Source organism: Pristis pectinata, chromosome 6, assembly GCF_009764475.1.
Source record: "Pristis pectinata isolate sPriPec2 chromosome 6, sPriPec2.1.pri, whole genome shotgun sequence".
Lineage (NCBI taxonomy): Eukaryota > Metazoa > Chordata > Chondrichthyes > Rhinopristiformes > Pristidae > Pristis > Pristis pectinata.
This window is the reverse complement of record NC_067410.1, coordinates 100760946-100784238: the sequence shown is the minus strand read 5'-3', so window position 1 is coordinate 100784238 and position 23293 is coordinate 100760946. Positions and strand designations below refer to the sequence as shown.

At 41.6% G+C, this 23293-nt stretch overlaps 1 protein-coding gene across 1 annotated transcript in view; it reads left to right on the top strand.

Annotated features, from left to right (window-relative positions):
- plod2 (procollagen-lysine, 2-oxoglutarate 5-dioxygenase 2) overlaps positions 1-23293 on the top strand; it is a 122054-nt gene that overhangs the window by 72170 nt on the left and 26591 nt on the right. The window contains 5 exon segments of the mRNA XM_052017689.1: positions 9513-9638; positions 10533-10651; positions 11391-11495; positions 20644-20769; positions 21995-22136. Of these exon segments, the coding sequence (XP_051873649.1) occupies positions 9513-9638; positions 10533-10651; positions 11391-11495; positions 20644-20769; positions 21995-22136 (618 nt within the window).

Genomic DNA, 23293 nt, shown 5'->3' with positions numbered 1-23293 from the left:
TAGTGATTAATAAAATAGTTTTTAACACTGAATCATGCTCAGTGTGTTTCTTTTGTTGCTGGTTTGTGACAAACCAGCAGATGCCAGTGACGAAGCTGCAGGAGCTGTGTTGTTGCAGAAGGGTGACCTTGATGATATTGACCATCCTGTAGCTTACTTTTCAAAGAAATTTAATGAGCATCAAAAGAATTATTCCACCATAGAGAAAGAATTACTGTCGCTTGTTTTAGCCTTGCAACATTTCAGTGTACATGTTTGCACCGCTCAGAAACCATTGACTGTGTATACAGATCATAACCCATTGGTGTTTCTGAGCCGAGTCAAAAAGCTGAACGAGAGGAAAAGAGATTAGAGGCCGAACAAAAGAAATATGAGACTGAGCATGATTCAGTGTTAAAAACTATTTTATTAATCACTACTTATGATAATACGTAAAATAAAAGTAAAAATGTTAGTATGTTAGAATTCAAAAATGTTAAACCTCGAACGTTAACCCCAAAACTAAACTCTTCGTGTGTGTGTGTGACAAAGTCCCAAACTCCAAGTTCTGGAATGGTTCTTAAAGTTCAGTCCCGCAAGCCATAAGGTGAAACATGAGCAAGGGCTTCTTCAACAACCACCGTTGTCTGAAGATAAGATGTAGATGTAGAAAAACATAGAGAGAGTACATACGAAATCCAAATGTTCCATGATGGAACCCAAACGACACTTCAGTGTTTACTCGGTAGTGACTTCCTCACCCCGAAAAGCATCCGAACCGTGGTCGTCCACATACAAATACCTGTTTCCTTCTACAGGTCAGCAACAAAGTGAACTCCACCGGATTACTTCCAACTTCCATACATGGATTTCAGTGGCAAACACAGTTATTGTTTCTCCTCCATCGATAGAGAAAACAAGCAGGCTGGTGTCTCTCTCCCTTCTCTCTCTCTCCTTCTTCTTCTTACTTCTTCAACAACGTCATTACGTCCTTTATCTTCTATTGACGTAAGCACGCCCCACACACACATACACACACACTCTCTATCTTAAAGGGACTTTCACTGAGTCCGCACAGAAGGAATACTATTCCCCGTATTGGAGATCATCCATCCCAGTACATTACTGCAGAGGTTCCTCAGGGCATTGTCTAGACGAAACCGTCTTCATCTGCTTCATCAAATACCTTCCACCAATCATAATGTCAGATGTGGAGACAGTCTCTGATGGTTGCGCACTGTTCAATTCCTTTCACAGCTCCTCAGCAAATGAAGCTACCCATCCGTACATGCAGCAAGACCTAGACAACATTCAGGCATAGACAGATAAATTGCAAGTAGCATTCATGATGATGCCATGCAATTGATATTCATCTTTTGGGTAACTAGCAGTGGAAAATACAGAAATCAGAAAGACCAAATTTGAGGTAGGCTGTTACTTTGGTCTGAGTACTAATAAAAAGATCATTTTGCAGACATAATTGCTTTTAAGTCTGTGTGCTGAATGTTCAGCCAAATCTATCCATTAGACGTTTGCAGTTTGTTATGCTCAAGGGATTGTTGTAAGTATCACCAGATACTGACTAAATACAAGGCAAGTGGAAAAACAGGTGGTAGGGTTGTAATGTTGAAGTCATCTTTAAAACTTGTTTAAGAACATGATGTCTTTTGTCCAAGATAGGAAAAAAATACAAATGCTAATGGAACCTCCATATGTTAGGAGCTGTTCAAATGTTGTATTTTTAGTCTGCAATAAAAATACAATCTATTTAAAGTGTACAGTAGTGCAGATATATGTTTGATTTAACAGTTTGCGTTAATGTGCAAATATGAAGTTTAAAATGGTGAACATTATCCCAGATGTTAGTCGGCTTCCATATAATGAAGAGCTCAGATTTTTTTAAGTGGCTTTCATATTGAATGATTTGGTGGCATTCAGGAGGTGGGGACAGGGGAAAAGCACATTTTGGGTGCTCATTGTACTTTAAATTGTAGAACCTTTCACGTGATCAATTAAAGAGTTGTTCTCTGCGAGATGAAAGTGTTTACATCACAAGCTGTCAGCACTGTTTGAGGAAACTTTTTTCAAAACTTTTTTAGTAGCCCCAGACACACAACCTATAAAGGTAGAGCTGTACATGTTGTCTGCGTAGATTTTAGTAAGGTGTTTGACAAGATCCCATGGTCGGCTCATCCAGAAGATTAAGATGCATGGGATCCACGGTAACCTGGCTGTTTGGATTCAGAATTGGCTTGCCTCTGGAAGACAGAGGGGAGTGATCAATGGGTCTTATTTTGGCTGGAGGTCCCTGACTAGTGGTGTTCTGCAGGGATCTGTACTGGAACCTTTCCTGTTTGTGATGTATATAAATGACTTGAATGGAAGATGTGGATGGGTGGGTTAGTAAGTTCACAGACAATACAAAGATTGGTGGTGTTGTGGATAGCGTAGAAGATTGCCAAAGGTTACAGCAGGATATAGATCAGTTGCAAATATGGGCAGAGAAATGGCACATGGAGTTTAAGCCAGCCAAATGTGAGGTGCTCTGCTATGGGAGATCAAGTGACAGTACACTGTTAATGGGAAGACCCTTAATAGTGTTGATGTACAGAGGGACCTTGGGTTCAAGTCCATAGCTCCCTGAGAGTGGCTGCAGAGGTTGATAGGGTAGTAAAGAAGACGTTATGGCATGCTTTTATTAGTCAAGGTGTTGAGTTCGAGAGTCGGGAAGTTATGTTGCAGCTTTATTAAACTCTAGTTAGGCCACATCTGGAGTATTACATTCAATTCTGGTCACCCCATTGTAGGAAAGATGTGGAGGCTTTGGAGAGGGTGCAGAAGAGGTTTACCAAGATGCTGCCTGGATTAGAGAGCATGTTGTTATGAGGAGAGGTTGGACAAACTTGGGTTGTTTTCTCTGGAGCGATGGAGGCTGAGGGGAGACCTGACAGAAGATTATAAGATTATGAGAGGCATAGATATAGTAGACAGCTGGTATCTTTTTCCCGGGGTCAAAATGTCTAATACCAGAGGGCATGCATTTAAGGTGAGAGGGGGTAAGGTCAAAGGAGATGTGTGGGGCAAGTTTTTTTTTTACACAGAGTGGTGGGCACCTGGAATGAGCTGCCAGGGGTGGTAGTGGAGGCAGATACGATAGGCGTGTTCAAAAGGCTCTTAGATAGGCACATGAATGTGAGGGAAATGGTAGGATATGGATATTGCGTCGGCAGAAGGGATTAGTTTGGTTAGGCCTTTTACTACTAGTTTAATGAGTTTGGCACAACATCGTGGGCTGAAAGGCCTGTTCCTCTGCTGTACTGTTCTACCTTCTACTGGCCCAAGGCCACAGTAATTGAAAGCAGCCATCTGAGCAGCAGGTCGTTGCTGCTCCTCTCTCTCTCCCTTCTTGCCTGCATAAGTGCAACGTGCCGTTTACTTGGCTCTCTCCTGCATGTTGTGTTCAGCTGCTTTGGTGCTTGCAAACTTGACTGTCTTGCTTTTCGCCATTGGCCAGCTGCTCTTCCAAACCTACACTGTTGAAATAGGAACATAAGTTGGAATGCATTAAATAGAAGTTGACTTTCGCAATATTGACAGTGAGGCTTGGGTGCATTCCTTTTCTGCCTATGAATGAGAACAGAAAAAGGACAAAATGGGAATAGGTTGGCCATTTTTCTCCTTTTAGGGAAAGTCTCCAACTTCATGTTTCTCTACTTAAGGCCCACACAGGCAGTAGGCGACAGCAGCTGAGAGAGTCAAGAGCTAATGAATTTTTGGCTTTGTACCAGTGAGGGTCCTGTCTTTATATTCTGTGGAGCGTTTTACAGCCAGAAGAGATGAGAAATTGAGCTGATCCTGTTTCTGAAGGAGGAGACTTGCCTCCCTCACGCAGCTCTGTAACTCAAAGTGCTTTGCGAACAAGAGCACATTTTAGTTACTGTTGCAATGTAGGAAAACTGAGAAACATTTGTACATGGCAAGATCCAATGGACAGCAAAGAGATAAATGATGAAATGGCAAAGTTGAATGAGAGTGCTTCCTGTTCCTCTTCAAGTGGTACCGTGGGGTCTTTTATACCAATCCAAGGGACGTTAGTTTGGAATCTTTCTAAGACAAATCACTTCTGACAGTGCACCAGTCCCTCATTGCTGCACTGAGACGTCACCTTGAGAATCAATTTAAACTCGCAATTATCGTAGTCAGAAGCAGAAGAATAATGACTGACCCAATCCTGTGACTTTCTGCACAATGCTGCTCAGTTGTATATTGCTTGATTGCTTTTGGCACAGCTCTAAAGCACATCACAAGCTTTGATTTGTAAGTCTCAGTTGAATTTTGTGCTGGATGTGAGTATGCACACTAAGCAAGATTGCCTGAGGTTTTGGCATGGAACAATAAATGGATTCCAGACTCCCAAGTATATGTTGGTCATCTAACCGGTATGTGAAATTGTTGTATAGCCTAGGCAACGGCCTTAAAGCCTGATATCTTCTACACCCACCTCCACAGCAAGAGTGACTGCCCTGCAACTCATTAATAGTAGTTTAGTACATTAAGACATCGTATTAAAGGAAATTTTATCCTTGTGTCTTTCTGAGAAGTGTGGGTACTGAACAGAGCATTGACCCTGGCCACTGGTCTGTTCCCCTCTGAAGAGAGTGGCTGAAAACCTCAGTAGTGTGTTGAGCTTGCTATCCATCAAATGGAGTTTGGGTCCTGTCCTATCCGTTACCTACACACTTCCCTTCCTGCCTCCGCAAACATTCACTTCCAGTATTCTGCCTTCAATTGGACAATCAGTGTAATTGGAGACACAGGAGAATGCAGATGCTGGAAATCTGAAGCAGCACACAAAACACAGGAGTAATTCAGCGGGTCAGGCAGCATCTATGGAGGGAAATGGACATAGAACATTACAGCACAGTACAGGCCCTTCGGCCCACGATGTTGTGCCAACATTTTATCCTTCTCTAATATCTATCTAACCCTTCCCTCCAACATAGCCCTCCATTTCTCTATCATTCATGTGGCTATCTAGGAGTCGCTTACATGTCCCTAATGTATCTGCCCCCACAACCTCTGTCGGCAGTTGACATTTCGGGTCAAGACCCTTCAACTGGATTGAAGTCCATCTTTGGATGGACAGAGATGGCCAGTAAAGATGGAGATGGAGATCAGAATCAGGTTTATCATCACTGACAGATGTCGTGAAATTCTTTGGGGAGATGGCCAGTCTAAAAAGTTGGAGGGAAGAGGTGGAGCAAGAGCTAGCAGGTGATAGGTGGATCCAGGTGAAGGGGGGGGGGGTGCATGATAAGTGGAAGTGACAAAGGGCTGAAGATGGAATCTGATAGGAAAGAGAGGTGGAGCATGGAGTAGAGGGAGGGAGGGAATTGAGTAGTGGGGAAGAGGAACCAGTGGGAGGAGTGTGTGCATGATGGGCAAATGGAGTGGCTGGGGGAGGGGAAAGAGACATGGTGATGGGTGCCAGGTAGATCAGGAGGGAGAGAAAAGTAAAAAGACACAGGGGAAGCACTACTGGAAGCTGGGGAATCACTTTAATTGGTTGTCACCCTTCACATTTATTTATATTTTCCACACAACTTCTGCTTTGGCAAGTCTGTAATGTGAATTTAAATTGGAGCTTCGGGCTAGCAGATTAGATATAATAAATTGATTTAAGGACTGGATTGGGAGGCAGCAGCCAATCATATTGTAGGTGTTCAGGTGACAAGTTGTGGAAGTTTTCTCAGTGATTTATATCCAGGGTCAAATCAGTCTGGCAGATCTGCACCACGTTGTGTTTGTCTTTCTTCAATGTTCAACGGCAGCTTTGCCGACTGTAATAACGTCTCCTTAAGAGGAATGTGATCATTGTTTAAATGTTCTTATTTCTACCGGGATCGAGGCATTAGGTCAAAATCCAGATGTTTAGTTTGTTGAACTCAGAAGATGGATGAGTGCAGTTGAGTGAAACGACAGCTGGATTTCTGGAATGCGTGTCATTCCTGCCCAAGTGTAGAAGTGTGAAACAATTTCTTCCCACTGCCCTGGACATCAGAGATTCTTGTTCTTGAAAGCTGATTCATGAAGGGGCCCTTCCCAGTTTGACACTTCACATCAGCTGTTAGTCAGCTGACGGGGCTTGTGAATAGTGTCAAGAAAGGTGCATTGAATTTTCTGTGCATTAGTTTGAACAGTTTTAAATGGGAAAGGTTGAACTGAGTTGGAAAATGTGGTGATGCAGTCATATTGGGTATTAGTGGGGATCAACCTTTTTATTTGTGAGAATTATTGCATCAGACAGTTTGCAAAGCTCAGATAATGTGGCGTAAAACAAACTGTGGTTCTGTATCAACATTTTTAATATTATCTAGTGATATTTCATCTGCAGGAAATATTTGGAAAGTTTAACTCTTTGAGGGTCACAGTCATCCGTATCCATCCAAACTAAGTTCAATAGGTCACTCGCAGCTATTGATATAACCCATCTGAAAGTTCAGCCATCTGATTTGAACCTCCTCCAAATTCTAAACATTTTGTAACATGGTTTGCTTTTTGTCTTCACTTGGATTTGGGTCATGGTATAACATTTGAACTACGCAGTGCTAAGATTATAGCTGCCTTGCCTTATTTGCTGATAACAATCGGGGTGAAGCTTGGGCAAGTGTGAACATCTGCAGGACATCAATCTATGCTCAAAATACTTCTCCAACCTTTAAAGCAGACCTTTTTTTATCTGAAGCCTTTTTTTTTGGAGATGGTATCGACAGGCAGCCGGTAGCATCTGAGCTTTGGTTTTATCTAAAGCAGCATCTCTTGCCCTTTACAAAATGATTTGTGTGGTTGCACTTCATATTCTGACACACACAAACCAGTTGGCTGACTGACGCTGAGTGAGAGGTGATAGCTGTAAGGGCTAAATCCTATGGGCCTTACACTGATTATGCAACCTTGACGTGAGAGACTGAATTTATTTAAACAGCAGGAGAATGTCACTTGTGCAGAAAGAAGTTAAATTTAAGGAAACTTTTAAGTCTTAAAGCTCCACCCAGTAATGTGTAAGCAGCATCTTCCATATCTGCTTTCATTTTAACCCATTGCAACTTATGATCCCATTTTAAGTATTACTGCACAGGGTGATCTCTTGGTACGGAACTAGTGGTTTCTTGGCACAAAGGGGAGTGTGCTCATGTGCTCCCTAGGTCTGGAAGAACAAGAAAAGGTAGTTCCAGAATGTAGCAGTGTCAGGTTAATCCTTCAATACGTGTCAATGAAATCCTGAGGTCTGTGAATTGTAAAATGCATAAATTGAGACCTTGATGTTTTTGAGCAACTGTCCCAGACATTATAAGTGTAGATATAGATAGATATTTATTAGTTACATGTACATCAAAACACACAGTGAAATGCGTCTTTTTACGTTACTGAGAATGTGCTGGGGGCAGCCCGCAAGTGTCGCCACTCTTCCGGCACCAACATCACATGCCCACAGCTCCTAACCCGCACGTCTTTGGAATGTGGGAGAAAACTGGAGCACCTGGAGGAAACCCACGCAGACACTGGGGGAACATACAGACTCCTTACAGATAGCGGCGGGAATTGAACCCGGGTCGTTGGCGCTGTAATAGCATTACACTAACTGCCTCACTACTGTGCCACCCGAGGGGGAAACTGAGATTAAGCCATTGTTGGCATGTTGGTTCTATATCCATGTTTTAAAGATTTAATGGCTGCAATGCTCCTTCATAGCATATCATATAATTGGCAAGTGATTCTACTTTTGTGACCTACTTGGTAACTGGCAAGGCCTTCTTAAGTTGTTGCCACGCAAAGGTTAAAGGTGATGAATGCATGTCATTGATGTTTAGTGATCTGAATCATTATTCCGGATGGGCAATAAATGTTGACTTTCCTGGTGGTGCCCTGATCCTGAAAATTAAAATTAAAAGACTCTTGGTATTAAATAATTAAGGTTCTTGAAGGATGAAAAATCAGCAGATCATTTAATTGTACAGCAAACTGTTAAATATCAGTTACCAGATATTAATTTCAATTAGAAAGGCTATTTGTCCTTCATCAGCAACCCTCTCTCTCATTTTCTCACCCTCCCCCCCCCACCCCCCTCCACATAATATACGATTATTTCTTTCTTTCACTAAAATCTGTCCCATATTATCTTGCTTTATGGTGGCAACATTTGAACTGTTATGGATAATCGTTGCACAAATACACACGGTCCTTCTGTTCTGCAAAGAATGATTAATGCAAAGCTTGAGGCAACTTTATCCTGTAGGGGAAAATATAGATTGTTGATTGTCGTAAAGTCATACAGCATGGAAACAGGACATTTGGCCCACCAAGTCCACACTGCCAATTGCTGGGAAATGGGATTAGCTTGAATATACATTTTGGTCAGCATTTTCACATGTGGGCCGAAGGGCCTTTTTCTGTGCTGTACAACTCTATGACTCTCCATTAAGCATCTGTCTACCCTCGTCCTAAACTAATCACATTTTTTATTCTCTCCAAATTCCCATAGTAGTGTAGCGGTTAGCGTAACGCTATTACAGCGCCAGTGACCCAGGTTCAGTTCCCGCCGCTGTCTGTAAGGAGTTTGTACGTTCTCCCCATATCTGTGTGGGTTTCCTCCAGGTGCTCCGGTTTCCTCCCACGTTCCAAATGCGTACGGATTAGGAAATTGTGGGCATGCTATATTGCTATATTGGCGCCGGAAGCGTGGCGACACTTGTGGGCTGCCCCCAGAACACTCTGCACAAAAGATGCATTTCACTGTGTGTTTCGATGTACATGTGACTAATAAAGATATCTATCAAAAACTCTACCTGCTGACAACTCACTAGGAGCAATGCATCATGGCCACACATCTTTAGGACATGGCAGGTAACTAGTGCACCCAGAGGAGAAACTTTTGGTTCTGAGGAGAACATGCAAACTTCTTACCGATAACACAAGGTCAGGATCGAACCCAGGTTGCTGGAACTGTGAGGCAGCAACTCTGTTAGCTGTGTACACTGTCCCATTCCCCATTTCACCCCCCCCCCCCCCCACCCCACAGGTGCTCTGGTTTCCTCCCAGATGCCAAAGGTGTGCTGGTTGGCAGGTTAATTGGCTACATAAATTGTCGCTGGTATTATTATTGACTTATTATTGTCATGTGTGCCAAGATAAAGTAGAAAAACTTTTGTTTGCATGTCATCCAGGCAGGTCATGCCATACACAAGTACATTAAGATAGTAGAAAGAAAACAGACTGCAGAATATAGTGGGGCAGTTACAGAGAAAATGCAGTGCAGGTAAAAAAAAGAATAAAGAGCTAGGGCCACGATGAGGTAGATTAAGGTGAATTGGAGATGAGAGTTGAGCTAGAAGAAAATGCTTGACCATGTAGGATGATCTAGATAGCTGCTTAACAGGACAGACAAGAGTTCCAAGGGCCTCTTTCTGTACCATATGACTCTGACTGTCAGACATTCATTATAACTAATCTTATTCAATACATTTGTCATTCAGGAATATCCCAGCGTGACTGTCGGCATATTCATTGAACGGCCAACACCCTTTCTTCCAGAGTTTTTAGAAAGACTATTGACCATCAATTATCCAAGAGAGAAGCTTAAGTTCTTCATACACAATAAAGTAAGTCCTGGTGCATGAGCACGTACTTGTTACACTTGTATCCTAATTGTATTAAGCTTAAGGCACTCTATTATTCAATCCAGGACAAAAGTTTTAGTTTTGTTGAAAGTATTAAAGTTGAATCTTAGTTTTCCACCAATAAAAATAGTTTGTCCATACTTTAATGTGTAGTACTTTTAGCTTGAGCATTAATCCAAAAATTGAAGCAACACCAAACATGAGGTTATCACCAACCTCTGGCACCCACAAGTGCACTGGCAGTTATGGAAAGCTGCTGTCACTTTGCCCTGTTCCTCCAAGATTTGCTAGATCACTACATCAATAGGAGATATGCCAATGAAATGCATATAATAACGAGAGCTATGAGGTAATACCGGATACTCGGTGAATACACTAAAAATAGTTGGAGTTTGTTTGATTAAGTGAATGAACTTTTGCTGGCATGGTGAGTCTTCTATGCTCTCAGACATTCCATCAGATTCTAATTATTGTTAGAGACTTTAAACAAAAATCAAAAAAGACCTTTTATAAAATTCTTTATCCCTTTTATGTCAATAATCCCAATTTTAAGCATTCTATATGTGGTTTGGCTTCAAGTTAAATATCCAAATTCTTGGTTTGCAAATCTCAACAACGACTTTTCGGTCTGATTGGTTGAAGAGGTGCTGTTGTTTTCACTGTTTGCACAGGCCCCGGATCCCCTCTAAAAAGTCCAAAACTGAAGTGGTTCTCAATGTATTTGAGTGGTTGAATTCTCAATGTATACTGAAGTGGTTCTCAATGCAAAAGCCTGCTAAAGGTCTGAGGGCAGTTGTGAGTGCATTGAAGAAGTAGAACTGTTCCTTTCTACCTGATTGGCCATTAATTGTCTCATGAACTCTGTTCTGCTCTTAGGAAGTTTACCATGAAAAACATTTGTTCAAGTTTTGGGATAAACACAAAGGTAAACTTAAAGTGAAATTTGTCGGGCCTGAGGAAGTCCTGAGTGAAGGAGATGCAAGAAATATGGGCATGTGAGTCACTCCATTCAAATACTGTTGCTTTCAACTGGATGAGGTGCAATTTATGTTTCTACCTATGGCATGCCTTTAAATATTTTATTTAAATTTGATGACCTGAAGTGCCTGTCCCTTGCAGCAGCCTCCTGACAGGAGTAACGCCCCAGGAAAAATTGACATTGCCATAAAGGGCAATGGATTCATTCTCGTCAATGTCAAAGAGACTGCAGAGTGTACAGATCCAGAGGCGAAAGACCAGACTGGAAGTGATATAAATTCAGAACTGATCACTGGACACAGTGGCCCCCAAGTATCTGGGAAGCCAGAGAGAATAGTGGGGCAGATTGTTCAGGAATCCTAGGAGTTTCTTTACTCCATCAACAATGCAGCAGTGAGCCTGATTGCGAGGCTCGTTGTCTGCTGCAGTAAATGGCCTGCAGTGCAAAGCAGCAGCCAGGAAGTGTCACATTTTTAAAAAAAAGCAACAAAATGTTCTTCCGAGATGATAAGAACGCAATCTATCAGATGAGCAAGTTACGCTTAAATATCATTTTGGGAAGCTTGTAATTTTTATCCCTATTTTTAAACTTGCCAAAATAAGCATGACATGGAGGCAATCCTGAATAGCAAAAAGAAGAGCTTTGTGATTATTTCCAACATGAAGACTGTGTGATTTTAAAGTCGTTAACATTCCATTTCTGTGCAAAGTATAATTCAGCTGTTTCTTAATTTCCTCTGCCTTTTCTTTATAAAGGGACTACTGTCGGAGGGACCCAGGATGTGATTATTACTTCAACCTTGATTCAGATGTTGTACTGACGAACCCAAACACCCTCAAACTTTTAATTCAGCAAAACAGGTAAAGGGTTAACAAAGGCACATGTGTTGACTGATGTTTTCTTTCTTGAATCCGGTGAATGAATTTTAGTTAAAAATCTTCCCATCCAGATTTAAAAAGGAAAGTCTTGGGCTCTTTGTATGAAGTTTTATGAAGTTGTGATCAAGCAGTGGTTGAAGTCAAAACTCTGTGTGACTTATCCACTAGTTAAAAATGTTGTTAGCAAATGAAAGAAGATAAAGAATGTAGCACCACTCCCCCTTTGGCCCCACGCCAGTCGGTCAATGAGTGGGGCAGTTAAAATGAGCGTGTTCACTTATCTTCCCAGTCCATGGGAAGCTTGGGAAGCCAGGAGCCTGGTCAGCCATGCATTGGGAAACTGTGGAGCGCTGTCTGCTATTGCCAGAGTAGACCAGAGGTTTGTGGTGTAGAGCTGGAACAACATTTCCAGAAGGCATTGAGCACCTGTACATTGGAGGTCAGGAGTACTAAACCTGCAGTGTTGGCATGTTCTACTTGGCTTCCAAAATTTCACTCCATTGATGTCAGTGGAATTTTGGAAGTGAGCCAAGGTGCACATAGGCACTAACCTATTACACATTTAATGTTGGCTTCCCAAGAATTAATTTCTCCCTAATATCACCCATACTGTTACAGGAATCTCATTAGGGGTGTAACAGTGCTGGTGGAGAGAGGTTGGTAAAGTCTACACTTGTCCTCTTGACTTCAGTTGACAGATTTTGGGGGCAGGGAGATTCCCCCTTATTTAACTAGAGGTTGGTTATACTCATTGTTTAAGGGGGGATCTCTCTTTCTAAACCACCCCACTCTCCAAACACAGCTGCTCACTCTCTCCAGGGTGAGACAGCTCCCTTTGCCATTGCCCCAGTTGCCACTGTTCACTCATTATAGAGATGCTCTTGAAGAATATTAAACCAGAAGAATGTAAACCCAAGCCCAAAGATCAAGCAGTGAGAGATGTAACTCCCAGCCAAAGGAGCCCCAAGATGTCTGCGCTGCCTTATAGTCCACCGTAATTGGCACCTGTGAAGACTCTTAGTGCCTCCATTGGAAACCACCACAACTGGTTTGATGGGAATGAGTTGCACATCTAAGAATTAATAAATCGTAAACTTTAGGTATTCTTGGATTGGAAACAGCATCACAATTTGAAGGAGGTGAAAACAACTATTTGAAAGCTGAGGTCCAACAAAACACTCGTGACCTAAAGCATAGATGGTGATAGCCAGGAGGTCCAGCATCAGGCCAAAAACCATGACAAGAAGGGACTCTTCAGCATTGTTGGGATTAGCCACGGCCCAAATATCCAAGATCCCACCTGGCTAAAAGAGGAGAACAGCAGCTAGTGCTCTGTTCAGAGAACTTTGAAGACCTTCTCTCCCAAGGTTCTTGCCTTCACGCTAGTGTCCTCCCAGTGGTATAAGAGCTGTTCCCAAAACCACAGTGCAGATTCTGACCTTGGAGTGCAAGGGAACGGCATCAACATGATCTTTTGCAACCTCTGAAAAAAGCTTTTGACTCCCATTAAGCAAGTGGAAAAAATGGTGCATTTTCTCAATCCCAATATGGGATCAAGCATCAAACCTCTTCCATTCTCCTCACTGTGATTCTGCACCTCATCTTCACCTTGCCCACTGCTGTGGTGGAGTTAATCTGCTGGATAAATGGGGAAACTATTCAACCTTCACCTCCACCTTAGAACCAAGGTACAGTCGCAGACACTGAGTAACCGTACGCTGGCAATGCTTGATTTTGCGCAGACTCAGAGGAAACTGGAATCAAATTGAATTAGGATCCTGGTGCAGGGTTTTGACCTGAAATGTCAACAGTTCCTTCCCCCACCCCCCACCACAGATGCTGTTAGACCCCTGAGTTCCCCCAGCAGATTGTTGCTCTACATTCCAGCATCTGCAGTCACTTGTGTCTCCATTGAACAGATTGTGTTCTCTTTTAGGAATTAATTGATAGTAGTGCAAATTTATGTTTTCTAAGGAATTGGTGTGCATTCATCGGACTTATACAAGGCCTTAAAGGGTTAAATATGAAGCATGCTTTGTTTTACCCAGGTATTATGTTGTTTTTGGGTGATTTAGCTGAGCTGTTTAAGGTTATAGAGATTTTAGCAATGTGTAGGAAGTTATGTCCCCAATCAGAAATCTGGAACACAGGAATATAATATTAAAATTAGCTGTCATTTATTGGTATTGGTTTATTATTGTCACCATTTATACAGATCAATTCATTACACAGTGCATTGAGGTAGTACAGGGTAAAAACAATAACAGAATACAGAGCAAAGTGTCACAGCTACAGGGAAGTGCATTGCAGGGACACAATAAGGTGCAAGGTCAAACAAGGTAGATTGTAAGGTCAAGAGTCCATCTCTTTAGAAGTGAAATCAGAAAGCATTTTTCCCAGGCAGTGGAAACCTGAAACAAAAATCCATTGGTAAGAGTTAATTGGAGCTCATAAGATTGAGATCAATAGGTTTTTGTCTATAAGACTATCAGAGATTTAGCGTAACATCAGATAAATGTGGCTGAGGCATTAATCTAACATAATGACAGAAGAGGCTTCAGGGTGATGGATCTGCTCTTGTTCCTGGAGGTTAAATTAAAGTAGAATATGCTAAAAACAAACATGAAAGGAAAAAACAAGTTAATGTTTAAGATTGTTGATTTTCCATCAGAACTTGGCTTAATTAGCAGCCCTATTTTGAGAAGTTATTTCTAAATGAAATTTTTCTTATAGTCCATCCTAATGTGCGATGGTTTGCTTTCCAAAATGGTTATAGATATCTGCCATGTGGCAGATAATATTAACTTAATAAAACTCTTAGAGAATATTGCCAGTGATAAACTTCACCCAATCTTTAGTCATTTCTTAAACGACGGACCGATCTTATAAATAGTGCAAACATTTTCATCTGTTTATTTCTCCAATCATGTATACAAATAAAGTTCAAATTTATAGTGCCCTCTCTATTTGGAATCTAAACCTTACGAGAAGTCGCTTCAATTAAATCACATGTTCTTTTCTGCCTCATCAAGACCTGCCAGTTTAGTTTCCACTTGCTTTGAGAGTCACGCTGTTAAATTAGCTGAAGGTTAATGTTTCTGGAGCTAGCTCATTGCGGGCAATTGCTGTCTGCACTCTCCCTATATCCATACTCAGCTGGTACAGTTGGGGAAGTGAAATCTCACTGGGCCTCTGGCTCCTAGAGGCAACTTTGGAGGTGTAGCAAGGCCTCAGTGGCAACTAAGCCTCGGGAAGTGTAGTCCTGAAGATTTGACCTTGGAACATTCCTGATGGTCTGTAGCAGAGGGCAAAGCTCCACGCCCATCTTTGCATCAGAATTAGGATTAGGAGCTGGACATCCAGCTTTGCCTTGTGGTGGAGTCATAGAGTAATACAGCAGAGAAAACAGGTCCTTTGGCCCAACTCATCCATGCCAACCAAGGTGCCCACCTAAGCTAGTCCCATTTACCTGTGTTTGGCCTGTATCCCTCTAAACCTGTCCTATCCATATATTTATCCAAATGTCTTTTAAATGTTATTGTACCTGCCTCAACCATTTACACTGACAGCTCATTCCATATATGCACCATCCTCTGCGTGAACAAGTTTCTTCTCAGGTCCCTTTTAAATCCGTCGCCTTTCACCTTAAATCTGTGCCCTCTAGTTGTTGGTTCCCTTTCCCTGGGAAAAAGACTGTGTGATAAAGCCATCAAAGAATTTAACATGGGGCAATGAAGAGAACAAAAGGTCTGTGACAGGAAGGAGGCCAGAAGAAACTGATTGACATAGTGGTACCAGCTGAGAGGCTGGTGAAGGATGTCTGGAGGAAGGGTAATTAAATCCTGGTCTCCATTTTACAGGCTGCCTCTTTTTTTTCTTTCCACTTGCTCCTTTCTCTGCAAATTTTCTAACTTATCCCAGTTCTGATGAAAGGTCACCAATCTGAAACATTACCTCTGTTTCTCCCTCTGCAGTTGCTGTTTGATCTGCTGAGTCTTTCCAGCAGGTTCTGATTTTATTTCAGATTTTCAGCATCTGCAGGATTTTACTTTTGGGTTTTTCAACGTTGATTTAATTTAAACTACCAGAGGTACAATAAACCTCCATTGTAAAAACATGAAATTTAAAGCAGCATGTTGGCTTTCGAACTGGATTTACCACAATAGCTTGTATACAAGCTGTTTTGAATTAGTCAGACTAAAACTTGTCTCTGGCATAAAAAAATATTGAAATTAACCACATTGCACATTCCTGTGTAAAGCTCAAGAGCTTGCTGTACTCAGTTTTACTCCAACACTTTCATCTACACTGAAGACTGATTACCAGCAGGTTTCCATAGCTTTTTTTTCAGGAGTCAGTGCCATTTAATACCAAACAGTACATTAAAGCGCCAAAGCAGGACCATCAAAATACATTTATACAAATCTTTTTGATACAGGAAATTGTGCTAAGGTGTTTCACCCAGGCAAAGGAAAACCTGTTAGAGAAGAGTTTAAAAGGAACCAGCAACATTGTGTGTGCATGTGTATGTGTGTTTTGAGGTGTGTGGGTATTATACTTGTGAGTGTAGAAGATCATAGAGAAAGAGGAAGCATTTATCTAGCATCTTTCCCAGATAGGTTACAGCATGGAAAGAGGACATTCTGCTCATTAAGTGCATGTCAGATTTATGTATCAGTGACCCAGCTAGTCTGACTTCCCCAATCTCTCTTCATAGCCTTTTTTGATGTTTTACCAACTCCCTTTTGAATGCTAAATTGAATCTGCCTCCCCAGCAGTGCATTTCATACTCAGTATATTTCTGTCACTTTTTTTTTAACAAAAATGTTCTTTCCTTGGATTAATTTTTTGGTTGTTTTTCCCTGGTTCTTGACCCTTTAACAAAAGGAAACAGTTTCTCTAGTTCCTCAGTCTATATTTTTCATGATTTTAAATCTTCTTGGATCCAGTCCCTCAGGATCAAGGATGAGTTGCTACTACTCTGGTTTTGTGAGTTTCTGAGGTGGTTCATGAAGCCAATAATGAAACCACAGACTCCCCGACAGATGGGGCAAGAGACTGGTGAGGCAGGTTAATGGGTAGTTTGTGAGGTGGTGTACTACCTCTGCCATTTACTCGAGGCTTTTAATGTGCTTTCAATGCATGGACTTGAGCATTCAGGGTGGTATTGAGGACCTCCTCACCTTGAGCGGTCGTGGAAGCTATTAGATCTCCTTGCAACCTGCTCTTTTCCAAGGAGCACAACCCAGCATCTCCAGTCTGTCCGTGTAACATTAGTCTCTCATCCCTGGAATCATTTTAGTAAATACCTTCTACACTCTCTCTCTCTGAACCCTTTACAGATCTCCTCAAGTGTGGTGCGCAGAACTGTGCAAATCCATTTATGGAGGAACTAGGGTTTTATAAAGGTTTATTATAACTTGGTTGCTCTTGCACTCCATAAATCCCAGGATCCAATATGCTCTTTTAACCACCTTCTCAACCTGTCCTTTCACTTTTAGTGAACTGTGCATATTACTTCCCCAATCCACATTCCTCACATGTCATTGTGAGGATCATCCTGGCCTTAGGATGTTACCATCAGTACACAGCAATGTCGCCTAAACAGTGCGCCTTAATTTTCACACTAAAACTGCTAATTTTTAAAGCACTCTTTAATGAAAGTTCTGAAAGGAACCACAGACTTTAGGCAAGGACACTGAGACAACTGTCTCGTGACTGGTGACCTGGGACCTTTGCCTTCCATGACAGGCCGTGAGCTGTTACAGCCTACATTTATTGTCTTGTCCTTCAGAATGGCACTTCAACTACAGTCAAGTAACAGTGCGGATAATGGCTACATGCCTCTGGAGTGGGACCTAAATCCATGATCATTTAACTCCAGTAACCAGGGTATCACTGTTGGAAAGCTGATGCTGAACCTTTTTGCTAGAACTTGGAACTAGGTTTGCTGGAACTAGGTTTGCTAGAACTGTTGGGGAGGGTTTAAACTAGTTTGGCAGGGGGATGGGAACCAGAGTGATTGGTCAGAGCTTGGTTCATTTACTGTACAAGTAGATGCAGAGTGTAGAAAGACTGTGAGGAAGGATAGGCAGTTGAAATGGCAAAATTGCAGTCAGTTGGATGGGCTGAAATGTCTACTTTAATATGAGAAGTATCAGGAACAAGGCTGATGAACTTAGAGCATGGGTAAGTACATGGAACTATGATGTGGTGGCCATTACAGAGACTTGGCTGTCACAAGGGCAGGAATGGCTGCTGGATATTCCGGGGTTTAGATGTTTCAAAAGGGACAGGGGCAGAGGTAAAAGAGGTGGGGGAGTGGCTTTGCTGATCAAGAACAGTGTGACAGCTATAGGAAAGGAGGATGTCCTGGAGGAATCGTCCACTGAGTCATTGTGGGTGGAAGTCAGAAACAGGAAGGGAGCGATCACTCTATTGGGAGTATTCTACAGACCCCCCCCCCCCCCCCCAATAGCAGCAGAGATGCTGAGGAGCAGATTGGGAGGCAGATTTTGGAGAGGTGCAAAAATAACAGGGTTGTTGTCATGGGTGATTTCAACTTCCCTAATATTGATTGGCACCTCCTTGGTGTTAAGGGGATAGATGGGACGAAGTTTGTTTGGTGTGTACAGGAAGGATTCCTGACACAGTATGTGGACAGGCCAACTAGAGGAGCGGCCATACTGGACCTGGTACTAGGCAATGAGCCTGATCAGGTTTCAGATCTCTTGGCGGGAGAGCATTTTGGAGATAGTGACCATAACTCCTTGACCTTTACTATAGCCTTGGAGAGGGATAGGAGCAGACAATATGGGAAGGTATTTAATTGGGGGAGGGGGAATTATGATGCTATTAGGCAGGAACTTGGGAGCGTAAATTTGGGAACAGATGTTCTTGGGAAGTGTACAGCGGAAATGTGGAGGTTGTTTAAGGAATACTTGCATGGGGCTCTGGATAAGTTCGTCCCATTGAGGCAGGATAAGGATGATGGAGTGAAGGAACAATGGTTGACACGAGATGTAGAATATCTTGTCAAGAGGAAGAAAGAAGCTTACCTGAGGTTTAGAAAGCATGGATCAGACAGGGCTCTGGAGAGTTACAAGGTAGCCAGGAGGGAGCTTAAGAATGGACTTAGGAGAGCTAGAAGGGGAAATGAGAAGTCCTTGGCAAGTAGGATCAAGGAAAATCCTAAGGCATTCTACATGTATGTGAACAATAAGAGGATGACTAGAGTGAGGGTAGGACCAATCAGGGATAAAAGAGGAAACATGTTCCTGGGGTCAGAAGAGGTAGGGGAGGTCCTTACTGAATACCTTGCTTCAGTATTCACCAGGGAGAGAGACCTTGACGTTTGTAAGGATAGTGTACAACAGACTGCTATGTTAGGGCATGTCGATGTGAGGAAAGAGGATATGCTAGAAATATTGAAAAACATTAGGATAGATAAGCCATGGGGCCAGACGGGATATATCCAAGGTTATTACGGGAAGCTAGGGAAGAGATTGCTGCGCCTTTGGTGACGACCTTTGCGTCCTCACTGGCCACGGGAGTAGTGCCAAACGATTGGAGGGCGGCAAATGTTGTTCCTTTGTTTAAGAAAGCAAGTAGGGATAACCCTGGGAATTACAGACCAGTTGAGTCTTACTTCAGTGGTGGGCAAATTACTGGAGAAGAATCTTAGCGATAGGATTTATGGGCATTTAGAGAAGCATGGGCTGATTAGGGACAGTCAGCATGGCTTTGTGAGGGGCAGGTCGTGCCTCACAAGCCTGATTGAATTCTTTGAGGATGTGACAAAGCACATTGATGAAGGTAGAGCAGTGGATGTGGTCTACATGGATTTCAGTAAGGCGTTTGATAAGGTTCCTCATGGAAGGCTTATTCAGAAAGTCAGGAGGCATGGGATCCAGGGAAACTTAGCTGTGTGGATTCAGAATTGGCTCGCCCATAGAAGACAGAGGATGGTGGTAGATGGAACGTATTCTGCCTGGAGGTCAGTGACCAGTGGTGTTCTGCAGGGATCTGTTCTGGGACCCCTGCTGTTTGTGATTTTTATAAATGACTTGGATGAAGATGTGGAAGGGTAGGTTATTAAGTTTGCTGATGATACAAAGGTTGGTGGTGTTGTGGATAGTGTAGAAGGTTGCTGTAGATTACAACAGGATATTGATAGAATGCAGAGCTGGGCTGAGAAGTGGCAGATGGAGTTCAACCCAGATTAGTGTGAAGTGATACACTTTGGGAGATAGAATTCGAAGGCAGAATACAAGGTTAATGGCAGGACTCTTAGCAATGTGGAGGAACAGAGGGATCTTGGGGTCCACAGCCATAGATCCCTCAAGGTTGCCACGCAGGTCGATAGGGTTGTTAAGAAAGCGTATGGAGTGTTGGCCTTCGTTAGTCGGGGTATTGAGTTCAAGAGCCACGAGGTGATGTTGCAGAGCATGTCTTATGAGAATAGGTTGAGTGAGCTAGGGTTTTTCTCTTTGGAGAGAAGGAGGATAAGAGGGGACTTGATAGAGGTGTACAAGATGATAAGAGGCATAGATCGAGTGGACAGTCAGAGACTTTTTCCCTGTGCGACAATGGCTAACAGGAGGGGACATGATTTTAAGGTGATTGGAAGAAGGTATAAGGGGGATGTCAGGGGTAAGTTTTTTTTACACAGAGAGTGGTGGGTGCATGGAACGCACTGCCAGCAGAGGTTGTGAGGGCAGATACATTAGGGACATTTAACAGACTCTTAGATAGACACATGAATGATAGAAAAATAGGGGGCCATGTGGGAGGGAAGGGTTAGCTGGATCTTAGAGTAGGATAAAATGTTGGCACAACATTGTGGGTCAAAGGGCTTGTACTGTGCTGTAATGTTCTGTGTTCTAAATGTTGAGGTATTCTCACTTAGCCATCTACTGCTTAGCTGTGACGTAATTATTCTGCTTACCCACTGATTGTAACATTCAGACCATTACTTGAAGTGAATTTCCATGGATTTATTTTAACACAATCTCATTATAGTATGTATCATTTTTTTTATTATAAAGCAGAACATTATTCTGGGGCATGGAATGATGGTCAAAAAGAATTTTTTTAAAAACTGAATGCATTCTGTGTCTGATCCCAACAGGAGGATAATTGCACCAATGGTTAGCCAGTACAAAAGGTTATGGTCCAATTTCTGGGGTGCGTTGAGTCCCGATGGTTTCTATGCACGCTCTGAGGATTATGTTGATATTGTCGAAGGAAGCAGAGTGTGAGTTTTATTCATTTCCATTCCTCGCCTTATAATATCTATAATGTTGCTCATTCTTAATTGGTGCTATGAAGACATGATAAATATAAATGAAATACAGACCACTGAGAAACTTCGGAAAGTTGGTCCAAGGAGCCATCTACCAGGGTTGTATGATTACAAGAGTTGACACAAGGAACAATTAACTGGAAGTGTTGGTCCTGCAGCTTGACTCGGTACAGAAAAGCATGAAAAGTCCTTCTTTTCAAACAAATAAAAGTTTGAAGTTTACCACAAGTAGATGAGTTACTTGTGAAATTGTATCATGTGGTTGCCGTAGGATCCATCCCCCACCTTTTGTGCTGAATGCAGCAACTTTAGCTATGATAGACCTGATATCCATTCCCTATTTGTGCTGTTCCACCATGTCAGGCGGTATCTTAAAGTATCTTCTCTCATCCCAGCACCATATTAAGATGGTACAGAATCCATACTGACCCTATATGTGAGGAATAACACTTCAAAAATTCCTGCTTAGGATATGGATGTCACTGACAAGGCACATTGTCCACCCCACTATGATGGAGCATTGCTCCTTTAAATCCTTTGCCCTCACACATTTTTCAGGAGAGTCACACTTGGAGATAGTCAGGCATTTTGGGTATTGTTGGGAGAGAGTTCATGGTTAACTTTGAAGAAGCAGCATAACAAAAAAATTAAGGCTCGGAATCTCTGTACTGCAGACACTCAAGCCCAATGCTAGATTAAGGGTAATCTTTCTTTTTCCAAATATAGCAAGTTTTAGAAACTCATTTTCTATATCTCACCATACTCATCCTCCCTACAGTGCATTGCAAATTAATGATTTCATCCATGTTTAAGAAAGGAAATTGTATGGCTTAATAACAATGCATTACCAAGTGTAAAATAACATGCCTGAGCTTTTCACACATCATGGGGCTCCTTAGTGCTAATGCCACAAGTCCTCCAGAGCAGGTTCTATAATCTTAGAGGAGCCCCATACTTATTACAAGATACCTTCCTTCACAGCAAGTATGTGCTGCCAGTGGAATTTATATTTTCCTCTCTGTAATAACTAGAAAGTATGCTGTTAAAGGAACATTTTGACCAAATAACTTCATTTTTAAGAACATTTTTAAATGTTGTTTTATTTTTGCTATACACCAGCTATACATTTCACTTTGTTTGTTGACAAGTGGTATTGAATTTTCATGTTTCTTTGTAGAGGAGTGTGGAATGTCCCATACATAGCTCATGTGTACCTTATTAAAGGTGAGGTCTTAAGAACAGATTTAAAGGAAAAGAACTACTTTAATCAGGATAGGATGGATTCTGATATGTCACTCTGCAGAAATCTCAGGGAACAGGTAAGTGATTAATATTTGCAAAAAAGGATTCTTATACAAATTTGTGTTTGCGGATCAGTTGTGCTACAATTGATCATGAATAAACCCTATTTACAGTTACAATAAACCCTAAAGAATTTATAAATAAAACCTTTTTTTAGAACATCAATTTTGAGGCGATAGTAAATTGACTTTATTAAATGAATACATGAATTGAATTAAAAACAGGCCTTAATGATATAACAATGTAAGTAATGCAGTGGAATGGCCTCAAATTAGAATTTGGTAGGTACCACAAAGTGCATGCTTCAGTGCATAAACTTCTCAATTTATAGTGTCCTGTATTAAAAACACAGATTCTCCATCCAAGTATGATTATTGAAGTATATATATTCTTTCATTACTTGGTTGAATATTATGAAATCGTGTTATGAAAAATCTACTGAATGAAGAAACGTAAATGTTAAATCCTGCATTTTATTTTCATTGTAACACAGTATCCATATTTGTCAAAGGACAGAACAATATTAAAACTTGCCAACTTTTCTGTTTATTTGAGTCAGTCAAAAGGGAGTGTGGATTGTAACAAAAATAACTTATTTTAAAGAAGCAAAATACTTACAATATGTGTATTTGGTGTATGAGCTTGTATTGGTATGCATATTATTCACTCCAGCTAGCTCAAGGATTTGAAGAGGACAAAGGTGTGCATCCCCTTCCCAGTGGAGGGAAGAGGACAGCTTGTTCCAAGTCCAGTGATTCTTGAGGGAAAATCACCAAAGTGTTGCATAGGGCAATTATCTTTTTCTTCAATGTGCATTCATACTGTTTTTTTTATTTAAAAAAATCTTGTTTGCTATCTGTGTATTGCTATTTTAAAATCAAAATTAAAATGTGTAGATTTCAACATTTTCATTCATAAGCAAATAGGTGAGAGAAAAGCCTTCTGACCTCAAATCAAGAGAGTTGGCAAGTACTGTTCTACCATTGATGTGGCACTTGTTGAATGTTAATGTGCTGCACTCTATCAGGCACGAAGCTCTTGTTTCTATTTAAGATGTATCTATTGTCCCTTCATTGACTGTTTGCCAATTTATATCTTTATCCTTTTCGGATTTGACCCACGGAAGCGACTGGTTTCATTCTGTCTGCACTGTATTCCTGAGCCAGTTGGGACA